The following is a 21688-nucleotide window of genomic DNA, read 5'->3' as shown; positions in this document are numbered from 1 at the left end:
TTCTGGCAACTCTCCCTGCCCCTTTCTGACCTCACACAACTTCCAGAAGCTTCTCTGTTAAGTTGATTGATATGCCTGCTCTTCCCCCTTCTCCTTATCTCTAAGCAGGCTGCCACACTTATAATCCACGTCACTTTTTCCATCATGTATTTTTTTTTTATACCTCTGGTTGATTGTGACGGATTTCATTTTCTCCCCTTTGCCTGTTTCCTCTGTAAACTCAGCGAATTAACAATTCAGATGGCAAGCCATAATTTTACTTTAAATACAATTCTTAATTAAATACTGGGGTGGGGTTTTTTGGTTTGTGTGTGTGTGTGTGTGTGTGTGTTTGCTACTTCTGAGTTAAAACCCTTTCCCTGGAATTATTTTCCCCATTTCGAGGGGAAACATTAGTTACTTGTAATGTGTTAATGTAAAGTTTTGTGTGTGTGTCATAGTAGAAAATGAATGTTGCAAACAAAAACTTTTCCAGGAAGACTGTAAAGAAATTATTATTTTTTCGCTCATCTGTCAAAGTTTATTACTTACTAATTAATTGTATCACAGCTTTAGAGCCTGGCTCTTACCATTGCTTTTTAATTCACACCATTAAAATGCAGCGATGTATTGATTTATTTTTAATTCCTGTCTGTCTTTAGCTCTGTTGACCATATGACTGGTAATGATGGACTTGATGCACTTAGAAACTCGCCACTCACTCACTCACTCACTCACTCACTCACTCACAACAGTCATAGAGGGAGCCAGTCCTCACTATCATCCAGCTAAATAGTAACACAAATGTGGCCATGGAAATGTGACATACAGCACAATATTTTCAGAAATAAGTCCCTTTGTGTTTCTTGGATAAGTGGGTAACTTATAACTTCAGAGCCACAGAATCCCACATCATATTTTTATTTTTATTAATACATTGGTATAATATTCAGGGGGGAAATAAGGTCTTGATCTTTAAAACTCTTTAGAGCTTGGGAATCAGACAATGGTGGCCTGTCTCCACATGTCCCTGTTCGTACACAGAGAGAGGCCCTTTCCCCTGTTTTTCCTTGAGCGAGACATGATAGGGAAACAGGGAAACAGCCACCTTAGCTTTGGAATGGGCTTCCCAGTGAGAAATGCCTGGCACCTATTTTAACCTGATTTTGGCCAGATTTCCTTCAAGCCTTTAAATCTAATTTAGCCTGGCTTATCTTTGTTGGTGTTTTATGTTTTCTTTTGCTACTTTTTATTATATTTTAATATATTTTTCTTTATTAAATTTTGAAGGCCCATCTGTGAATTTAATTGAAGGGCAGGGGGAAGTCTCTCCCCCCCTCGTGTGTGTGTGTATTGCAAACAACCAACTCTGTCCAGCTATGTATGCTACATTTCAAGTTATTCTTTTCACCCAACTCATAGAGTCTTTTCCACAGTCTGTTTACATTCGCTACGAGCCACCGTTGTCATGTGTCTTATGTGGTTGAGGGAGAGAAATGTGGGATAGTGATCTTTCATTCTGTTGCATAGTGTTTGTGCGGGGGTTTTGTGTCAGCATCATGTGGGTTGTTCCTTTATTTATATATTTATTTTTTACGTTGGCATTGCAAGAGATTGGAACGTCCAGAGCTTGGTTGGATTCAGTTGGTTGCAGTGTGGTTTGTTTGTATTGGGAGAGGGGGTGCTGTTGAGTCAGATTAGCCATATTGATTTGTATGCTGTTGGAAAGGATATGTCATTGTCTTGTTGTGCTGTATATTGTGTGTGTGTGTAATGCAGTACACCATGGCTTTACAGAGATGGTTGTATCTGCCCCCACAGTGAAGCTTGAGAAGTGGCGGTTTGGGTGAAATTGAACTAACCTACCTGTCTATCCTACCCGTCAAGGGTAACAGGGCAAGAAGTATTTTTGCACCCCTCGTGTTGCGAAGAGCCACAGTGGGGTAGATTTTATGAATGGGTTCAACAATGTTCGCCCACGTTTATGCATGTGCGCACACATACACACAAAAGGTCAACGAATCAGAAGGGAAGAGGTATGTTAAGTGCATTTTTCAACACAGATGATCTTGCCGTAGGAAAACCAGTCTCACATTTGAGAAGTTGACAACAGCTCAGCAGCAATGATGGGTTAAATTCACATGGGATCTGAGCCTTTGATCTATGGTTGAAGGAAACATGAACTGGCAACTTAGCTGAATTTTAAGTACTAATGCTATGAACATTACGTTTGCAATCCTATACAAGTCTTCTCAGACGTAAGTCATATTTAGCTCTATGGCATTTGGATAAGCATGTACTATAGGATTTCTGCCTTAATCACAAAGATGACTTTAAGACCAGTAAGAGTTGCAGTTCTTATCTACTAATGTAATAAATGTGGCAAGCCGCACTTAAAGTTGATGTGGTGAACAAACATTGGTTCTCTGATTAAATCTGTGGCCACCTCTTTGACATGCCTCGGAAAATAAATGTCTGAGGTCAGTATTTCTAAATTCCCTCCTGACATTCTTTGGTGCCAACTGCAACATGATGTAATGTCTCGCAAACATTATTTAATACCAAAGTTGACCTTCTCCTTCACCATGTATCATCACCAGCCTTGTACTTTGGGTCTTCCTTCCTCTCCCTACTCACCCTCCTGTCCTGAAAGATGTTTCTGTTCTGTAAAAATTCAAAGGAGGGGTGGTGGCTAGAAGAGTAGGGAAAGATGAGTAAAGCCCCAGGGACATACGAAATAAGAAAAGTAGGATATTATTTTATAGAGGACTAAAAATGGTTTCAAAATCAAGCACATAGCACAACACACACACTAAGAAAAAGCTTGTAGCCATCGCTGTTGGTGGATAACCTCATTGTACCCACAAAGTTGGTTATTGGTGAAAACTCACGTTAAAGAATAATATTGCATTTTGCTCTCACTCTTCTAGCTAGTAATACTTTCCAGGGGCATGTGGTGTGTATAGCGAGCTTTGGTTACTAACTCTTCATGTTTGGATAAGCAAATTTCCATATAACAAGCATTTAGATAGCTGGACCTGCATGTATTATCAAAAATCAAGTGACATAATCAAAACAGAGACAATATCAGGGAAGTAGATGTCTTGCCACAGTGGCACCTTGTTGTGCTGACAATGTATATGACATGATGATTTGGTTCTTTTGGAATGCTCATGGCTTGTTAGGCAGATACTGCATTTATGTACAGTTCATACAAGACTACATGGGCTCCATTCATACTGAAGTGTTATTATGCAGCCGTGTACAGCTTCAAATAAAGCCAAGACGAGTGCTTTATTCATGTCAGCTTCCTTTATTTAATTAGCTCTGTTCTGTCGTGAAATAACAGTGCTCATAATGAACATCATCCTAGTGATTTCCCTGAATGGCTTTGAGAACATGCTCCAATAAACATAGATTTAGACATGCTAGAGTTTAATACAATGACCCTGGAGAGGGGAGGATTTTATTTCAGTAACCTCTTAGGCAGGAAATTGGAATATGAAAAACCGGCCACTTATGCAGACAACATCAGGAATTGTAGATGAGAAAAACAGGTTAAAGCTGGATAGACAAGTGCTAGCAGGACAGAGAAAACTGAGGGGGCTGGTTGTCGGAAAGCTCTGGAAATAATTTGGATATCAAAGGAAAATCTGTTGACTTGGAGAGGGAATATATGTGTCACAGAAAAGCTTGCTAGTTCCCTTCTCTCCTTGTTTCTCAGCCTCCAACTAACAGACACAGCACTAGTTTTTCTGCCAGCTTAGTGGATGGCATGTGGAAGATTAATCCCTGTGCAAATGCCATTCTCATGGAGCAGTAACAAAAATAGCAGGAAGGCCATTTTGTACACTTATTTTAATCAGTCAGCACCGTGGAGATGTTGTAGGCACCTGTTTAGTTATATGAGGTATTGATTCTGTGTATTTTAGTTCCATAATAATGTGTTTCATTTTAAAGGTCTTTGATGCACCAGATTATAATTGGGACAGTATCAAAATGAAGCTGTAATCACATCTTATCCATGCAAATGATGGATAGAGTATCTGAGTAGAAAGGATTTACATTAGGATAAAGGTAATGTTACAAGACCCCATTCTCTGTTGACGTTGTGTGAAGCATTGTTTTAACCAAAGTGAAAGTACAAAGGAAGAAATTCAGCATCTGGCTTGTTTATAAAATTTGGTCTGCCAGCTATATATTTTCAAAAACAAATGAAGCTTTTAAAACATTGATCAAACAACTATATATGGGTTTATAGTCCTTAAACGCCTTTTTGAAGATATTTTCAAGAACAAATATTGCTAATAAATATTTATTAAAAAATGGCCTAGTTTTTAATTGAAATGTGCATTAACTGTTTCCTGAAAAGATCTCGAACAGTGGGGGAGCATGCTGCTTCGGGGCTGCCTGTGAGAATACCCAAGACAATTGTGATGACCTCATTTCCATTCTCCTTATCTTCTAATAATAATTGCCTTGATGACCAAAGTAGGCCAAAGACCTCTCTAGTTTAGCACTCATTATCCTACAGTATCTAGGCAGATGTCACTAGGAAGAGGATGGCAGAGGAGGAAGAGTCTGCTGCTGACACCCCTTTCTTTACGATTGCCTACAGGATCAAAAAGATGTACTCTTCTTGAATGTGGAGATTTATATTTTGGCTATTGGGGCTTATTCCTTTATGACAATTAGCTTCAACTGATTGGCACTGAGAGCAAACCCCTTTGAAGTGGTCACCTGCTGCCACCATGATGTCAAGATGGGCAGCACTGTGGGGGAGATGCAGCCCTTTGACCAGTTTCCCATTGCTCCTTTAGATTTTAATAAGTAGACCCATAACATGGGTTTTAAGCTGACAGGTAGCCAGTGCAGTTCTTTTTACCACCAGTGTGATGTACGCCTCTCAGCATTCTAACTGCTGTGTTCTGCGCCACCTGCAGCTTCTGAATGAGCTACCAAACCATTTCAGAAATCCAAGATGCAAACGCAACAGTAGCTTCAGTTATTGTTGTCATCCATCTGTGATCTCCCTGGGGCACAAGCCTGGGCAGTATGTAGGGAGGTCATGGGCTTCCCAGACAAGCAGACTCCTCTCTTGGCCTCACTGATCCATAGGAAAGCAGAGCAACACGTTTGGCACCAGCTTGGCTGCAGGAGTTGCTGGAGGGAGGTGTACAAGAGGCCATCCAACTGTTTTAGTGACCCCACTCTGGATTGTGTATCTCCTGAAGATATCCCACAAGCAGCAGAGGTTTAGGATCAGGGATTTCCTTCTGCTAGATGGGTACCTTCCCAGGTTGATGAAACCCACCTGCCCCTTGCTTCCCTCTACAGTCTGGTCTCATCCACTCAATCCACCAGAGCCTGTCTTCGCATGCAGGGGAAGTCCCTAACTCACAGCCAGTTTGATACCCATTGGCTACCAACACCCAGTTTAGCTGGTCAGTCAAAACTGTTCCCGAGGTGTGGCCTCTGTTGCATGCTGACAGCTTCTAGGAGCCACAGGTGAGAGCTGAGTGCAGGGTGGGGGCCAAAGGTGGACCAACCACCTCAGAAGGAGCATGAAGTGCCCCTCACCAGAGGTACTATTCCTCCCTAACACCCCATGCACCCCAACAAGACATAAATCCAGCTGGAAGCAAAAGTCTTCCAGCTGAAACAGTTTCTCCTGCAGTACAAACAGCAGAACCATTTAAGGGGTGCCACTCCTCTGCCTAAAGCACATCATGTGACTTTCTCTGCTTCATGCCTTCAAAAAAACGTAAAGTTGTACTCTGTCATATACAGTGGTACCTCGGGTTACCTATGCTTCAGGTTATATACGCTTCAGGTTACAGACTCTGCTAACCCAGAGGATAAGAACTTCAGGATAAGAACAGAAATCGTGCAGCTGTGGCGCAGTGGCAGCAGGAGGCCCCATTAGCTAAAGTGGTGCTTCAGGTTAAGAACAGTTTCAGGTTAAGAACAGACCTCCAGAACGAATTAAGTTCTTAACCCGAGGTACCACTGTATATAATATATACACAATCCTTATTGTACCTGGCTTTCCCAGGATAGTAGCAAGCATATTGGACAAGAGCCAGTGATATACCGCTGGCGGGAATTCTTGCAGTGGGGCAATTCTGCAAACTCTTGTACAAGAGTTAGTGAAAGACTCTGTGCAATACAGACAAGCTCACATCTTGCAATGTTTCGCAGGACCTTCGGACATGACCTTGTGCTTGTAGACTTTAGCAATGGCTTGTGCTAAAAACAACGACAACAACAACTGGATTTCAGTTGTCTAGTCTCTTGTAAGGATCATGTGTAAAATCTGGAACTGCCCTTCTCTTTATGGCTTCCTCCAGCACCTCTGAACCCAACCCACTGTCAGCAGTATCAGACTGGAAATGAGAGCAGATACTCCAAGCATATATTAATACACAGCAAATAGCTAAAAGCTCAAACGTTGTTCTGGGCTGCTCAGCAAATTGACTACCAGTGAGGTTAGACAGCCCTGTTGTGGACCTAGCTAGAGAGAACAAGTTCAAGAGCAATGTTGAGCTAAGCCGAAAAATACTTGTCTTGAGGTGATGCAAATGCATGGTGTAGAAAGCTTTGTATCAAAGGCTGGCAGCCTCTGGATAACAGAATACAGACTGTGCATGTTAGACTTGTCAATAAATGTGCCAAGGTGAAAAGAACCTCCCGACTCCTGTGATCTTCTCTGGAGTCTGAGATGTGGAATGGAACAGTTGCCGGGGGCAACAGTCCTGGCCTTGGCAACAGTTGCATCAGTACAAATGCACTTTAATATGTTTATTAAGCTAATACAATCAGTGAAAATAGACAGACATTATGGTGCTAAATTCATAACTCTTCAAGTTGCCTAGCAACAAGGTGTTGGGTATACGTTCCATATCCTCTCTCTCGCTCTCCCTTTCAAATGTTTCAAAAAGCAACTAAAAGGATTCCCCCCCCCTTTTAAAAAAGGTTACCCTTGGTTTATGAGCAATAAAGTACTAAAATACTGGTGCACTTGTTTTGTGAATCACATGCTGTTAAAGAAGCAAGGACCTGTTTACCTTTAGAAGCGGTATAATATTGAAAGCACATATTTATCTTGGTTGGAAACTTTGAGGTGAAAGCTTTCCTTGCAAGCTACTCTCAAGGTCAATACCTTCTAACCTTGACCATTGTCGTTTTAAATATTTAATTATGTATGCCAGCATAAAATAGTAAAGAGACAAACAAAAGATTCATGAATGAAAATGTGTGAATGAATAAAATATTGTGAAAAGAAAATGGTTAAGAATGTCGGTCTCTGAACCTGCAAGAGAATGCTGGTAGAATTCCAAACCCAACAAACAAATGGGGGGGAAAATGCTTGCTTTTAATTCATTGCCCCACCCGCTTCATGAGATAGCTAAGTTCCTTTCCTCCTCTTATAAAAGTGGAACATGTAACATGCAGATTCTTCACTGCAAATCTGCTAGCAGAACCAAATTTACAAGATATTAGCCTGATTCCAAACCATGTCTATGCAGGGCCACAGAGAATACACTCTGCATGTACAGGGTATATGGATTCACAGAATGTTTCTCCTACTAGATTTGCGGTAGGCAGAAGGTATTTTGAGATCTCCTGGAAGACCTCCAGTGGCTGAGGTACATTTGTCATTTGACATTTGTCGGAAATTTCTGAACACATTGGCAATGGGAACACTGCTACTTCCAATAGGCTACTTGTGGGGAAAACTAGGAGAGGATTTAAAATATAAAAATAAAAAGAAAGGACTGTATTTTCATTTCTGGTACCGAAAACAAATTCTTGTATAAAAAGGTAAAGGCAGTGGCGTAGCGTGGGTTGTCAGCACCCGGGGCAAGGCAAGTAATTTGCGCCCCCTAACCCGTGGATTTGCGCCCCCTAACCCGTGGATTTGCGCCCCCTAACCTGTGGATTTGCCCTAACCCCAGATGTTGCGCCCGGTGCGGCCGGCCCCCCCTGCACCCCCCACACTACGCCACTGGGTAAAGGTAAAGGGACCCCTGACCGTTAGGTCCAGTCGTGACAAACTCTGGGGTTGCGGCGCTCATCTTACTTTATTGGCCGAGGGAGCCGGCATACAGCTTCCGGGTCATGTGGCCAGCATGTCTAAGCCACTTCTGGCGAACCAGAGCAGCGCACGGAAATGCCGTTTACCTTTCCGCCAAAGCGGTACCTATTTATCTACTTGCACTTTGACGTGCTTGCACTTTGATGTTTGCAGGAGCAGGGAGTGAGCAATGGGAGCTCACCCCGTCACGGGGACTCGAACCGCCGACCTTCTGATCGGCAAGTCCTAGGCTCTGTGGTTTAACCCACAGCGCCACCCGCGTCGCTAAATTGTTGTATAGAGCTGAGCAAATGTTCAGTGGCAACTTACGTCTAACTTATGTCTATTTCCCTAAGATGCAGTTGTGTACCTCATTCAACTTGGTGGACTTCAGGATCCAAGTTAAAAAAAGCAAAAAGTAAACACCTTCCTGACAACTTCCTGCCCCTATACTAGATGGCATCGAGAAACATCAAGAACTGGCAGGATGACAAGGAGGAGGAAGAGGATCCTGACAAGGGGTGTAGCTGGGGCTGGGACACACTGGGACAAGTAGGGGATGGGGAAGGAAGTACTCACAGGATGACAGATGATGGTGAGGGGATGGGGGTTAGTACAAAGGAACCAGAGCAGCAGGACCCATCACCAGAGCCAGAGGAGCCCCTGGCTCTGAGGCATAGGAAGCAGCAGGATGGGTACTGTAGGAGGCTGAGGCAGGCTCCCTAACTGGCCAGGTGGGCCTCACTAGCTCTGGGAGAAGTGTGATTCCTCAGCTGGAGTAAGCTTGGAATAGGTGAAGGTTGCATGCCTCATCCAGCCCAGATGCTGCAATCAGCATGCAAAGTACAAAAGGGAAGCAGAGCTGAGATGCTGTGTCTGTTCAGCTGCCCATGGTGGTGGACCTTAGTTGTGATGCTCCTGGACCTCTATGGGGCTGTGCTTCGGGTTCGATTCTGGATTGTATTCTGACTGCTGGACTTCAGACTTGGCCTACCTGGACTATGTTTCAAGTCCTTTGGACCTTGGAATTTGGACTTTAGACTTTGGATTTTGCTTGCATGGATTGGCCCTTGGGCTTTGAACTTTGGACTTGACATGCTGACTTGCTGCCAGGTAAGCCAGGGGTTCAAAACACTTGTTCATCTTTGCTGACCTCTGGCAAGGTACAGATGCAGGTGTTGAGTACATTCCAAATCACATTCTCTGTTTGCTTGTGTTGTTCGCTAAGCCCATCAGTTTTGATCAGTGCATCTCATGAACTGAGGGTCAAACTACGCAAGAAGTGGAGGATCTCTGATAATATCTGCCAGAGTTTTCTTTAAAATTAAAAATCAACCACAATGGCCAAGTTTCAGTGTTATGCCGAGCAACGGTCTAGCATGGTGTCGAATGGAAGTGTTTCCTGGAATTTGCTTCCATTTCCCCACAAACTTGGCTTTGCATCATTCAAAATGACAGTGTGTTTCATATTAACGGTAGGTAAAGGTAAAGGGACCCCTGACCATTAGGTCCAGTTGTGACCGACTCTGGGGTTGCGGCACTCATCTCGCTTTATTGGCCGAGGGAGCCGGCGTTTGTCCGCAGACAGCTTCCAGGTCATATGGCCAGCATGACTAAGCCGCTTCTGGCGAACCAGAGCAACGCACGGAAAAGCTGTTTACCTTCCCGCTGGAGCGGTACCTATTTATCTACTTGCACTTTGATGTGCTTTCAAACTGCTAGGTTGGCAGGAGCAGGGACCGAACAACGGGAGCTCACCCCGTCGCGGGGATTCGAACCGCCAACCTTCTGATCGGCAAGTCCTAGGCTCTGTGATTTAACCCACAGCGCCACCTGCGTCCCTATATTAATGGTAGTTTGTTTGAAATAAGCCAACTTGAAAACAGAAGACAAAGAAGCATGTACCGGCTTGTTTAAGTCATGCTAAACTATAGTTTAGTGTGGACAAGGCTTGCCTATGTGTATGCTTATGTTATATGGACTGTGGTTTCTGTAGTAAAGGAGAAGGATTAGCCACACGTGCCAATTTCCAGATCCAATTTGCTTATGCCTCTGAAGATGTCATGTGACTCACTGGAGAAAATACCCAATATGTCAAATAGCTACTTTGCTTAAAGGAATAAAAGTAGGTGCCAATCTCTGTAACTTCCATTGCAATAAGTGATTTGATCATTTGAGAACAGGATTCTGACTATGTCAGCTGGATGTCTACTGAGACAATTTTACTAGATACAAAGTAATTTGTACCTACAAAGTAATTACTACAGTTTACTAGCTTCCATTTTAAAACAATGCAGGAATCTTTGAGAATAACCGGAGCTCAAAGTGGGAGAGGATGCCATTCTATTATTTTTCCAGGTTGCCACAACTAAGTCCTAATATCCCACTTGCTTTTTTCCTCAAGTCATTTGAAACCATCCTACTTCAGGCACTTCAGGGTAGAGCATCACATGGAAGCTCAAGATCCTTTTGGCTAACGTGTTTTTAATAGAAGAGAAAGGGGGAAAGAAGAAAGGGTGGTCAAAGGGTGCTTTACATTAGTATGGTGCGCAAAGGGCAGTTCTTTGAAGGGAAGATGAAAGCTAGCAACTAGGTTATTCATTATGAAATAATCAACTGGGAATAATAGGCTTTGCCTGCTGATCAGTGGACTACCTAAATTACTCCAGGCATGTAAAGCTATAGAATCTATGGCATGGGTGTAATGATGGTGGTTACATTGGGCTGTTAATCTGGGGGCTGGGGAGGGAATCTACCTGTGCCTTAAAATTGTATGCTTTTTGCCACATTTCCATTTAAACCTATATTTTTAACTCAAAGCTCCCATTTACTACTTATCCTTTTGGGTGGATGTAGCTCTGATCCAAATCTCTTATGTGTGGATGTGGTGTGGCTGTAACTCTTTAAAAAATAAATAAATGAAATGTCAAGAGCTCCAATCACACATCTCCACATCTTGCCTAGTTTGGATCTATCACTGCTTGTGGTTCCTGCAACACACCACCGCAACATGCAAGAATTCTGCCAGACACATGCAGACATCCTCATCAGCAGGCAAAATAAAGTGGAAAGGAAAGGGTTCTCTTGGGAAGTTTGATACCCACTGGACTGGACGACCACTCCAATGGTTTGCAGCTCAGTGATTCTGTGAATAAAGCCATACTCTCTGAGGTTACTGTCAATATAAGGTTCTTGACATGGGGTGCTGTGGGTCTGAACCCCTGAAGCAATGTGTTCTTATACTTGCATTTCCGAACAGGAAGCCAGTTGGTAATGCATTTCTAAATATGCATTTAATAGAGGGGTAAGCAAATATTTCTATAAAAATATTTGCAATCCCCGCCCCCCCCCCTCGGGAGTATATTTCAAGAGTATGATTAGTTACCTTTTTTGTTCTACACTTGAGAGAGTGCACACTGTTTTGCTCTGTGCCATTGTTGCATGACATTCCATTTGGCACACAGTTTATTTTTAGGTACAAGACTATCAAAGTGTTCTTTTTTTTCCCTTTGTGGGTCTGTCAGCGCTCTTGAACAAGGAGTAATATTACCACAAGAACTTTGCTGAAACAAAGAAGTCATCTTGAACAAATGGGGAACTATAAATCTAGACCATCTCAAACTTGCACTGGTAATTAATCTTGCTTCTTTTTAAAGGAAATATATTGTAAATGATTCATGAAGAAATCTTCTCTAATTTACTGTGAAGTTCAAGTGAAAGCTGTTTTGTTGTCAGTAATCTAACTGAAAAATATTATGACTGAAATCAGACTTGCTTTTAGATTGAAATCAAGGCTACAGAAAAATAAGCAAACTTCTTCAAATATTGTTGTGTGTTGAGTACATATATATTTGTGGGTTTCCTGAAAAGAACCTATTCCTTCATTCTACTCTCTCAAGACAAGATATCAAATAATATTAAGAACTACTGGTAAATGTCAACAATTAACCTTGTATACTTTTGTGCTTTTATATTAAAATGTTTTTCTTAATGTTCTAAACAATGTGTCAAAAGAAAATCCATCCACCCAGCTCAGGTTATTATGTAATAGCACAGAATGACCTGGAGAAGGAAATAAAGTTGAAATTCTATTTTAAATTTATTTAAAGCTAAGATTCCTTCTAAACCTTGTTGTTGTTGTTTTTCTTTTTAGATGAATGGAAGAAAAAAGTGAGTGAATCATATGCTATAATCATTGAAAGATTAGAAGATGACCTCTTAATCAAAGAAAAGGAGTTTGCAGAACTAAAGCATGTCTTCAGGTAAATTATCTACCAGCATTGTTTATCCATCTATTTAAGAACAACAACAAAGCAAATCTGTCTAGTGCTATGTTTGGGGATACATACTTGGCATCCTGATAACTGCTGTGTGTTTGAGACTGCCATATTAGTTTCACAAATCTGTACGGCCTGATTTGCATATTATGCAAATTTTTGATGGTTTATGCACATGTTCAAGTTTGTGTGGAAAATATACGTGTGTGTGTGTGTGTGTGTGTGTGTGTGTGTGTGAAATTGCAGCTTCATGACAGTAAATAGAGCACAAGGGTTCAGTATGCAGTTGAACACTGGGTTTGGACTAGGGAGGGGCTTGCAGAAGCAATTTAGCTACGTTGACCTTCTGCTATGCCCCGAGGGGTGGTTTTCTTTGGGTGCGTGGGGAGAATCCATATCAGTCACTGACAGTAAGTGACTAGATGGGACAGGGAGTGGTGATAATTAATTTCTGTATCAGCATTTTTATGCACTATTCAACAACTCTGGAGCTTAAGGTACACTCTTGTCTGTGGTTCAAAAGAGTGGGAAGGGGGAGGGGTGACTGTACTTGCAGAGAGACCAGGTGTCATGGTGCATCTGCAGCAGCACAACCAGATGCCTTCATCTGCCCCAGCTGCAAAAAACCAAGCCTCTCCCTTATTTGTGTCTGTAGCCACAGCAGGTGCTGCAACCTTCTAACAGCTTGACTTCACCCCTCAAAGGTGCACTCCTTTATTGTCTCCCGGATGCCAACAAGCACTTAGAGCCTTCGATGGAAAGGGTGCAGAACATTACAACCAGTGCTGGGGGGACGCAGGGTGAATCTAAGTTTGGCCTCATTGAGGGGCAGTATTTCAATAAGAGTAGGAAAATGAGAGTACCCCTAAACATTTTTTTAAGGAATAAAGCACTGATTACAACCCTGGAGTTTCTCTTCCTAGTTTCAGGAGCTTTGGTCCAGAAGCCAGCTATGTTCCCCGGTCTCTCAGTACAGCTTCTCCCAAAAAAGAAGACAAAGCTAAACAGTTTGGAGCAGTCACATTTCATAAAATCAGAACTGTAGAGTTGCAATGGGGCCCAAAATCACCTAGTCCAACCCCCTGCTATGCAGGAATCTCAGCTAAAGCATTCATGAGAAATAGCCATTCAACATCTGCTTAAAATCCTCCAAGGGAGGAGAGTCCACCACCTCTCATGGGAGTCCATTCCACTGTCTAACAGCTCTTACTGTCAGAAAGTTCCTCCTGATGTTTCGTCGAAATCTTTCTTGTAACCTGTAGCCATTGGTTCGAGTCCTACCCTCCAGAGCAGGAGAAAACAAGCTTGCTCCATCTTCCACGTGACAGCCCTTGAGATATTTGAAGATGGCTATCATATCTCCTCTCAGTCTCCTCTTTTCCATGCTAAACATTCCCAGCTCCTTCAACCGTTCCTCATAAGGCTTGACTTCCAGACCCTTTATCATTTGTTGCTCTCTTCTGCACACGCTCCAACTTGTCAATATCCTTCCTAAATTGTGGTACCCAAAATTGAACATAGTGTTCCAGGTGTGGTCTGACCAAGGCAGAATAGAGTGGTATTATTACTTCCCTTGATATGGATGCTATACTTCTGTTTGCTCTCTTTTCCACTGCATCCATGCTCAACCTAAAAGGTGGCAACCATACTTTCAGACCTTTTAAAAGTATTCCAGCATGCACAAAAAAGTTTTCTCCTCTGCCAAGATTAAAAATGAGATGTGCTGTAGCCCAGAAACTGATAGGTAAGTAATAAGAGCAGACAGAAGTAGTAGTAGTATTTTTGAGCCGAGAATTTTAAGGCATTCCAGGATAAAAATATCACAAAATATGCAAACTTGCCCACAAGCTGTAGGTTGACATCAACCATATTCGCGCAACTGATTTTCTGTGTTGGTTACATGAATGTAATTATGCAGATTGGCTGTTCCTCCCAGCTTTCCTCCCTGCTTCAGCTGGCCATTGATGCTGAACAATTGCCCTCACCCACTCTGACAGCAATAGCGGGGGGAAATTCCCGAGCCTCAGTGGGATGAAAATCACTCACTGCAAATCTTGTTACTATTTTTTCTTAATTACAGTGCAGCTTTTCAGATTACACTGCAGAATACTCAGAGGAATAGTAAGAGGCTCATTGAAGACAAAAGGAGGCAGGTTTTTAGAAACATACCTGACCTATTGCCAAAGAGGTAAAGTTCAAAAAACTATGTGCAAGTAAAAAAAGAAGGCGGAAAAAAAGATTATTCTAAATTCTTTTTTTTAAAAAAAATTCTCCTTCATCCTAAAGTATTTCCGGCACACTGCAAGCAGCAGCAATTTTCTAAGTCGACTTTACAATGCATTTTCAAGCCTGCTGATAAAAGCTTGCTAATTATTGCTCCTTTCCCATAACATTATAGCCGTACAACTTGAGAGAAAGAGGTCTGGGGAAAGCATCTGGTCAAATTACCTGTAATATAATAATGTGCATTGTGTATTTATTTTTAGTTGTTGAGGAAGTTGGCAAAGCTCAGTTTACATATCTACTGCCAGCTTTTCTAACTATTTTTATTAATGAATTCTCTTTTGCTTCTCTGACATACAGTGGTAGAAAGGAGGTCAGCAAGCATAGTTAATGAATCATAAAACTGCAGATTCTGTAACTTTTATTTTTTAGTATACCCTGCATTTTCCCAAAAAGATGTTTGCATCAGGTGCAAATGCCACATATCATTTTTTTAATGAGGCAGTATGGCTATTTATCCTGGCAACAATGGCTTCATTTTAATTATTCACTACATCCACATATGTCTTTATGAAATCATCAGGTTGTATTAAAATCTACCATGGCATACCAAAAAGTGTAGGAGAAAATGAAAAATATACATTGCGTTTTGCAGTAAGTGGTATTCAGTGGCTGGAGAGTTTGACATGCTCACGTTTGCAATGCAATTAGTACAGAAAGTGTAAAAAAAAAAGTGGGAGAAAATTGCATTTCTCTCTAAGGATTGCTGTGGCTTAAAATGAAACTCTTTTTAATTGCATGTATGAAAAACGGAAATGCTGTACTTCAGGTTAATGGCAACTCATAATGGAAAGCCTGCAAATGATTCTAAATGTGGATTAACAAAATTCAAATCCTACCGTTTCAGAAACAAAGCTCATAAATAATGGTTTGAAATTCCATTCATTTTTTAAAAGCATTTTTATGTTTGTATTGCTCTGCAATAACTCAGGAGACCAGGTTACTTGAAAGACCGCCTGCCCCTCTATAGACCACCTATGTGTTTTCTCTCTCTCAAGGAGAGCATTCAAACATATGTTTCCCCTCACCAGTGGTCTGAGCATAGTGTGGCACTGTGTACTAGTGGTACAATCCAGGAGAACCATAACGTGTGTGTAGATGTGCAGTATTGTAGGTGTTGAATTGTTTCTGTTGAACTATACATGGCAGGGGTAGGTAATCCCAGGCCATACTGTGTGTGTGTGTGTGTGTGTGTGTGTGTGAGAGAGAGAGAGAGAGAGAGAGAGAGAGAATGTGGCCCTCTTGGCTTTTCCATCTGGTCATTTGGACTTGAGCCATTTAAATGGCCAGGGAGTGGACCCAAGGGAAGCCTTCCTGTTCTGTCAGCTCCACCCAGCCCATGTCCAAGCCTGCACCCCAATTTGCAAATCCCAGGTGCAGGCTAGGATCCGGCTCCTGATAGGCAGCCCAGGCTTACGCCCATGTCTCCTATCCAAAGAGGAGGCCAGACCTGAGATTCCCACTTTGGGGCCTTAGAAGGGCCTCCGCCGTCCTGCAACGCTGCCACACCAAAAGGGTGAGCAGATTTCCTGTCCATGATGGAGGGCAAGAACTTGGACATGATGCATGTGGATATGGGAGCAGGGGTGCATTTCTCTGCCCACTCACTCTCGGACATTTCCTATGTTTAGTGGAGGAACTTGTATTCATGTTTGCTTGGACATGAGTAGAACCCTCCACACAATTTGGGATGATTGCATGAAGCATTCCACTCGCATTTAAATGAACATGAGTAAATGCCCAAGTCATGTCTTTTCTGCTCAACACAAGGAAGGTCAGGGACTGTATACCGATGGGATAGTTCAGTCAATAGACCATGACACTCAGGGTCACGGCTTCAGGCCTCATGTTGGGCAAAAAGATTCCAGCTGGACTCCACAGCCCTTGTGGTCCCTTTCAACTCTACAGTTCTACAACTCTATGAGTCTATGAACAGTGGGATGCACCAGGACTTTGCGGGTGAAGCTTACAAGGGTGATCTTGCAACACCACCCCACCCACCAGTGATGGCTTAGGCTTTGAATTTTCAGATTACAAGAAAGTGATGGGGGCAGGGATGGAAGAAGCTTTATCTGAAAGACCCATGAGTGGAAGTGCATGGGAAAGTAGCCAGAGAATGCACCATTTGAATGATCTATTGTTCAGAAAGGTGGTGAGGCGAAGGGATAGTTGGGAGAGATGGAACAGGGATGGCTTATTATACTTCATGGGATGAATGGACAGGATCCCTCAAAAAACAGGAACAAACCAACTTATTTCACCTGGGCTGTTTTGACAGGAAGACCCTCATATAGATTATGAACCATTCAGGCACAGGCGCTCCCTTCGCTTGCAAACAGTGAGCAATGAAACCTTATACATGTCTAGGGTTGTACTGAGTTCAGTGAGGCCTACTGCCTGGTCAATGGGCATAGCACTGCAGCCTAACCTGATATATAAAACTTGGTCTTGCCCTTTGCAACCGGATCTCTGATTTTGAAAGTGGTACAGATTAGGTTAGAATACTGCCCCATTATAATATCATAATTATGAAGTTTCTTCTTTTCCTTTAGAAATTTCTCCAATAAAAAGGGGGGGGGGGAGATATGTTAAAAGATGAAAAATCTGATAAACTCTAAAATCTTTCTCCCCCCAGCTCCGATGAAGCCTTCAGCAAAGTTAATTTAAATTACCGTACAGAAAATGGGCTGTCTCTTCTGCATTTGTGTTGTATTTGTGATGGTAAGTGTTTCAGCTAAGATGCTTTAGAACCCTCTTATTGGCGCATTTAATGATTTTACTTTTTAATAAACCGCAGGAACGTTATTACTTTTTAATCTGTTTGCCGCCTTGGTACTTTTCTTGTTGAATCTCATGTAGGCATCAGGTGGAATGTTATAAACAATAACAACAAAGTGGTTTAAATTTTGATTGGATTTAATCTCAGGCTTAGGATATTGCATAATTGTCACTATTTCACCCTAAAGTAGGGAGGGCACTTTTTTTAATCTAAGGAAGAATTTCTTTTTATTTTTGTAAATTCCTCATTATTCAGTTCATCAGGAATTGATCACGGTTATAACTAAATGTGCTGGAAGTGAAAAATCAGTTGTTTGGAGCATGCTGCTGCTCAGATAATATAAAAAAATGGGTCCTTAGAAATTGTAATCAGCAAATAATGAGATGGTAGATATTACAGAATAAACATGCATGATGAGTATCATCCTGAAAAAGCCATTTGCTTATGTTTATGGCACATTGCATTTTTTGTATGGTGTGATAAATAGGAGTGTCCAACTGACTTCTGAGTGGGACTTCTGAGAAAAGATGCATAGAGTTGCGATGTAACTATCCCACAGCAGGCATTAATACCTGTTGAAGTGTTTTGTTTTGTTTTTGCAAACCAATTCACCATCTATTTTTATTTAAAAATTGCCTCCATTTCCAATATTTATTATGCAGGTAATAAATCACATATTAGGACTCTTATGCTGAAAGGCCTGCGCCCATCCAGGTTGACAAGAAATGGGTTTACTGCTCTGCATTTAGCAGCTTACAAGGTAAATTGAATTCTAAGTAAGTAATTGCATTAGTGGTCTTGCTCTTTTTCTCCCTTTCAGCCGCCCCCTCTCCAGCAGTTGGGCTTTGGCAGCAAGGCAAGTGCCAAGAGCACTAGAAATAAAGTTGTCTCAGTTCCTTGAGTGCTTGGCTTACTGCCATAGCAGCGCTGGGGAGTGGGCAGAAGGGGGTCTTCCTTCTCTTTCTCCCTCCTGATGTTTTTGAAACTGCAGTGGCTGAGGAGGATAGGGTTGAAGGGAAGGGAGGAGGAATTGATTTCTTCTATGTATTGGATTAAAATCTGAACTGAGAAAGAACTTTGGGGTAGAGGGTAACACTTACTTCGTACTGGAAGCCAGCATTATCAGCTGCCAGAATTTGTAACCTGACTTTGGAACTTAAAAAATGTTGTCACCTCTCTTCATAACTGACACAATTGAAACGCATGCATTTTGCATCTACGTATCTCTATTTGAATCCAAAATGTATTGTAAAAAGTGGCCTTGAATGAGACTTGTCCTGTGGTTTAATTTTTCTTCATTGGAAATTGTTTGATATGTCTGATAACTGAGAGAGATACAACATGAGTATCTATTGGCAATCATTTTCAATAAGGCAGCTATTTTATTCATTTATTTGTATTTTGAACCCATGATATGAAAATTCATGGCAAGTTATATATTACAAATTAAGCAATAGGTTTCATTTACAGAACCCAGCATTCTTAAGGGAGATATTGATACTGATTAGTTCTTTCTTGCTGTATTTCATTGAGACTCTTTTGCTCCTACACTCAGAAGGATTTTGTTCATAAAGTACAGCTGGGGGAAAAATGTGAACAGAACTCTATTCTGCAAAGCACTACATCTGCCACCGAGCTGCAACCCCTTTTAATTAAAGGTAAAGGTAAAGGGACCCCTGACCATTAGGTCCAGTCGTGGCTGACTCTGGGGTTGTGGCACTCATCTCGCTTTAGTGGCCGAGGGAGGCGTCATACAGCTTCCGGGTCATGTGGCCAGCATGACTAAGCCGCTTCTGGCGAACCAGAGCAGCGCACGGAAATGCCGTTTACCTTCCTGCTGGAGCGGTACCTATTTATCTACTTGCCCTTTGATGTGCTTTCGAACTGCTAGGTTGACAGGAGCAGGGACTGAGCAACGGGAGCGCACTCCGTCGCGGGGATTCGAACCGCCGATCGGCAAGTCCTAGGCTCTGTGGTTTAACCCACAGCGCCACCTGCATCCCTAACCCCTTTTAATTATGTTTCTCTAAATAATAACTTTACTTTCTACATTTCAGGACAATGCAGAACTTTTAACTGCCTTGTTGCACAGTGGAGCTGACATCCAACAAGTTGGCTATGGAGCACTTACAGCTCTCCATATCGCTACAATTGCTGGTCACCATGAGGTATGTTTTGTTGTGGGGGAGGAAGGGAAAGGAGAATGTTAGCCGCTTTGAGACTCCTTTGGGTTGTGATAAAGTGGGATATCAAATCCAAACTCTTCTTCTTCTTCTTCTCATTTACATGTGTAACTGCAAAAGGGGTTGCAAACTGAGTGCCTAAAGAGGCATTAAAAGTAGGTTTGAAAGAAAGATTCTGTTGTAGCCAGTAGAGTAGATTGTGGTGTTTTCGCCGTGTGTATGTGTGGTGACCACAACAGTTTCTCCAGGTCCCCAAAGTTTGGCAAGCCCTGTACTACAATAGTTAGGTAGTAGGTCAAAGGTAAAATAGGCATGAAAGTTATTTCTGGAGAGGCTGGAAGAAGAAGAAAACCTGCCAGTAACTAAGGTTTATCTTTCACTTAGAGGTATTATGTGGCACTTCCAAAATGTTGTAGAGGTGTGTTTAAAAAAGCAAATCTGAACATTTGGAAATGACAGCTTAAAATCAGTACTACATTCTGATTTCATGCACTGTATAAAAATGTCTTAGAAGTGTTGGGACAAATACTATTATGCGCCTGCTTTTCAGGTCTTTGTATAATGGTCTGCAGTAAGATGAATACAGTTACTGTATAAAAGGTACTGTATATTGAAACACATTCTGTGCAGATTTTTACCATAAGAATCCAAATATTTAATAACATTACAATGTCCTTCAGAATCATACACTGAAAATTAGGGTTCCAAAAATTCGCACCTGATCCAGCTGTCTAAAAACTTATTCAACCATTATTTTCCTCACTGCTCATAAAAAAGAAGTTAAATGTTATTAATTCCATAGTTTTCCAAACTCCTGTTAACCAATCATTCATCCTTTGTATTCCGAAACACCTCCTTCAACAGTCAGCTAACACTATTATTTCTGAAGCAACTGAAAGGATTTCAACATTTGCGACGGCAAATAATTTCAGATTGCAGTATACATTATGTTTGCACTGCAGGAATTCGTGATCGGGCTTTATGTGGATTTCCTTTACATCGTTTGACAGTGCATTTCCTTTTGACAATGAACTCCTTCCCATGCCTCAATGTCTGAAAAAAGTCCTTTAAAAACAAACAAAATGTAACAGGCATATCAGAGTCGCTGATTAGCCTCCTATGTGAATTCCTCCATTCTGCACTTTCCTTAAACTTTGATAAGAGGAGTACTATTGTGGCGCTGTGGGTAAAAGCCTCAGCGCCTAGGGCTTGCCGATCGAAAGGTCGGCGGTTCGAATCCCCGCGGCGGGGTGCGCTCCCGCTGCTCGGTCCCAGCGCCTGCCAACCTAGCAGTTCGAAAGCACCCCCGGATGCAAGTAGATAAATAGGGACCGCTTACTAGCGGGAAGGTAAACGGCGTTTCCGTGTGCGGCTCTGGCTCGCCAGAGCAGCTTTGTCACGCTGGCCATGTGACCCGGAAGTGTCTCCGGATAGCCCCCGGCCTCTTGAGTGAGATGGGCGCACAACCCCAGAGTCTGGCAAGACTGGCCCGTACGGGCAGGGGTACCTTTACCTTTACCTATTGTGCACCTACATAACTTAGGAATTCCAGTATCCTGAATGAAGCAGATTATGTGGTAGAAACCCATCTTGACCTACCATAATGATCACCTTCCTTGGCATGGCCTGCAAGGTCCTGGCAGCATCCAGAGCCTGGCTGCCATAGCACTTGCCATTGAGCCCAATGTTGGAATGGGCATGGTCAGGCTCACTGCGGTCAATGCCAGCCTTCTCCCTCTCCATCACTCCTTAGAAGAAGGAGAATCTTTCAACAGCAGAGTGCTGAAAAGAGAAGAGCTTTCCCCAGGTCACTGTCCACATTATCTCCAGTGACTCTGGGCCCTACCCTTGATGTACATGTCAAGGACAAGGCCCAAAGGCATTGCTATAAGGAAGAGAATGGAGAGCTGCCTCAGCCAGTGCTCCTATTTACAGTGCTGTGCTGAGCTAGTACGGACATTAGAAGCTGCTCTGCTTCAGCTTCAGCTACCCCGTCTCCCACTGCCTGCTGCTACAGACTGTCAATCCCCTGGTATGCTTCAAGGGAGGATCAACCTTACCCAGGGCTCCCGTCAAACCAGTAGCCAGCCTTGCACACTGTGAATTGTTC

General features: G+C 42.4%; 1 protein-coding gene across 1 annotated transcript in view; it reads left to right on the top strand.

The window, feature by feature from the left end:
- Window positions 1–11528: 11528 nt before the first annotated feature.
- TNNI3K (TNNI3 interacting kinase) overlaps window positions 11529–21688 on the top strand; it is a 150626-nt gene continuing 140466 nt past the window's right edge. The window contains exons 1-5 of the mRNA XM_077928586.1: window positions 11529–11686; window positions 12210–12318; window positions 17252–17337; window positions 18058–18155; window positions 19453–19563. Of these exons, the coding sequence (XP_077784712.1) occupies window positions 11647–11686; window positions 12210–12318; window positions 17252–17337; window positions 18058–18155; window positions 19453–19563 (444 nt within the window). The 5' untranslated portion in view covers window positions 11529–11646. The remainder of the gene's footprint in view (window positions 11687–12209; window positions 12319–17251; window positions 17338–18057; window positions 18156–19452; window positions 19564–21688) is intronic.

Source organism: Podarcis muralis, chromosome 5, assembly GCF_964188315.1.
Source record: "Podarcis muralis chromosome 5, rPodMur119.hap1.1, whole genome shotgun sequence".
Taxonomy (NCBI): Eukaryota; Metazoa; Chordata; class Lepidosauria; order Squamata; family Lacertidae; genus Podarcis; species Podarcis muralis.
Note: the sequence above shows the minus strand (reverse complement) of the source record. Positions and strands in the feature narration are given on the sequence as shown.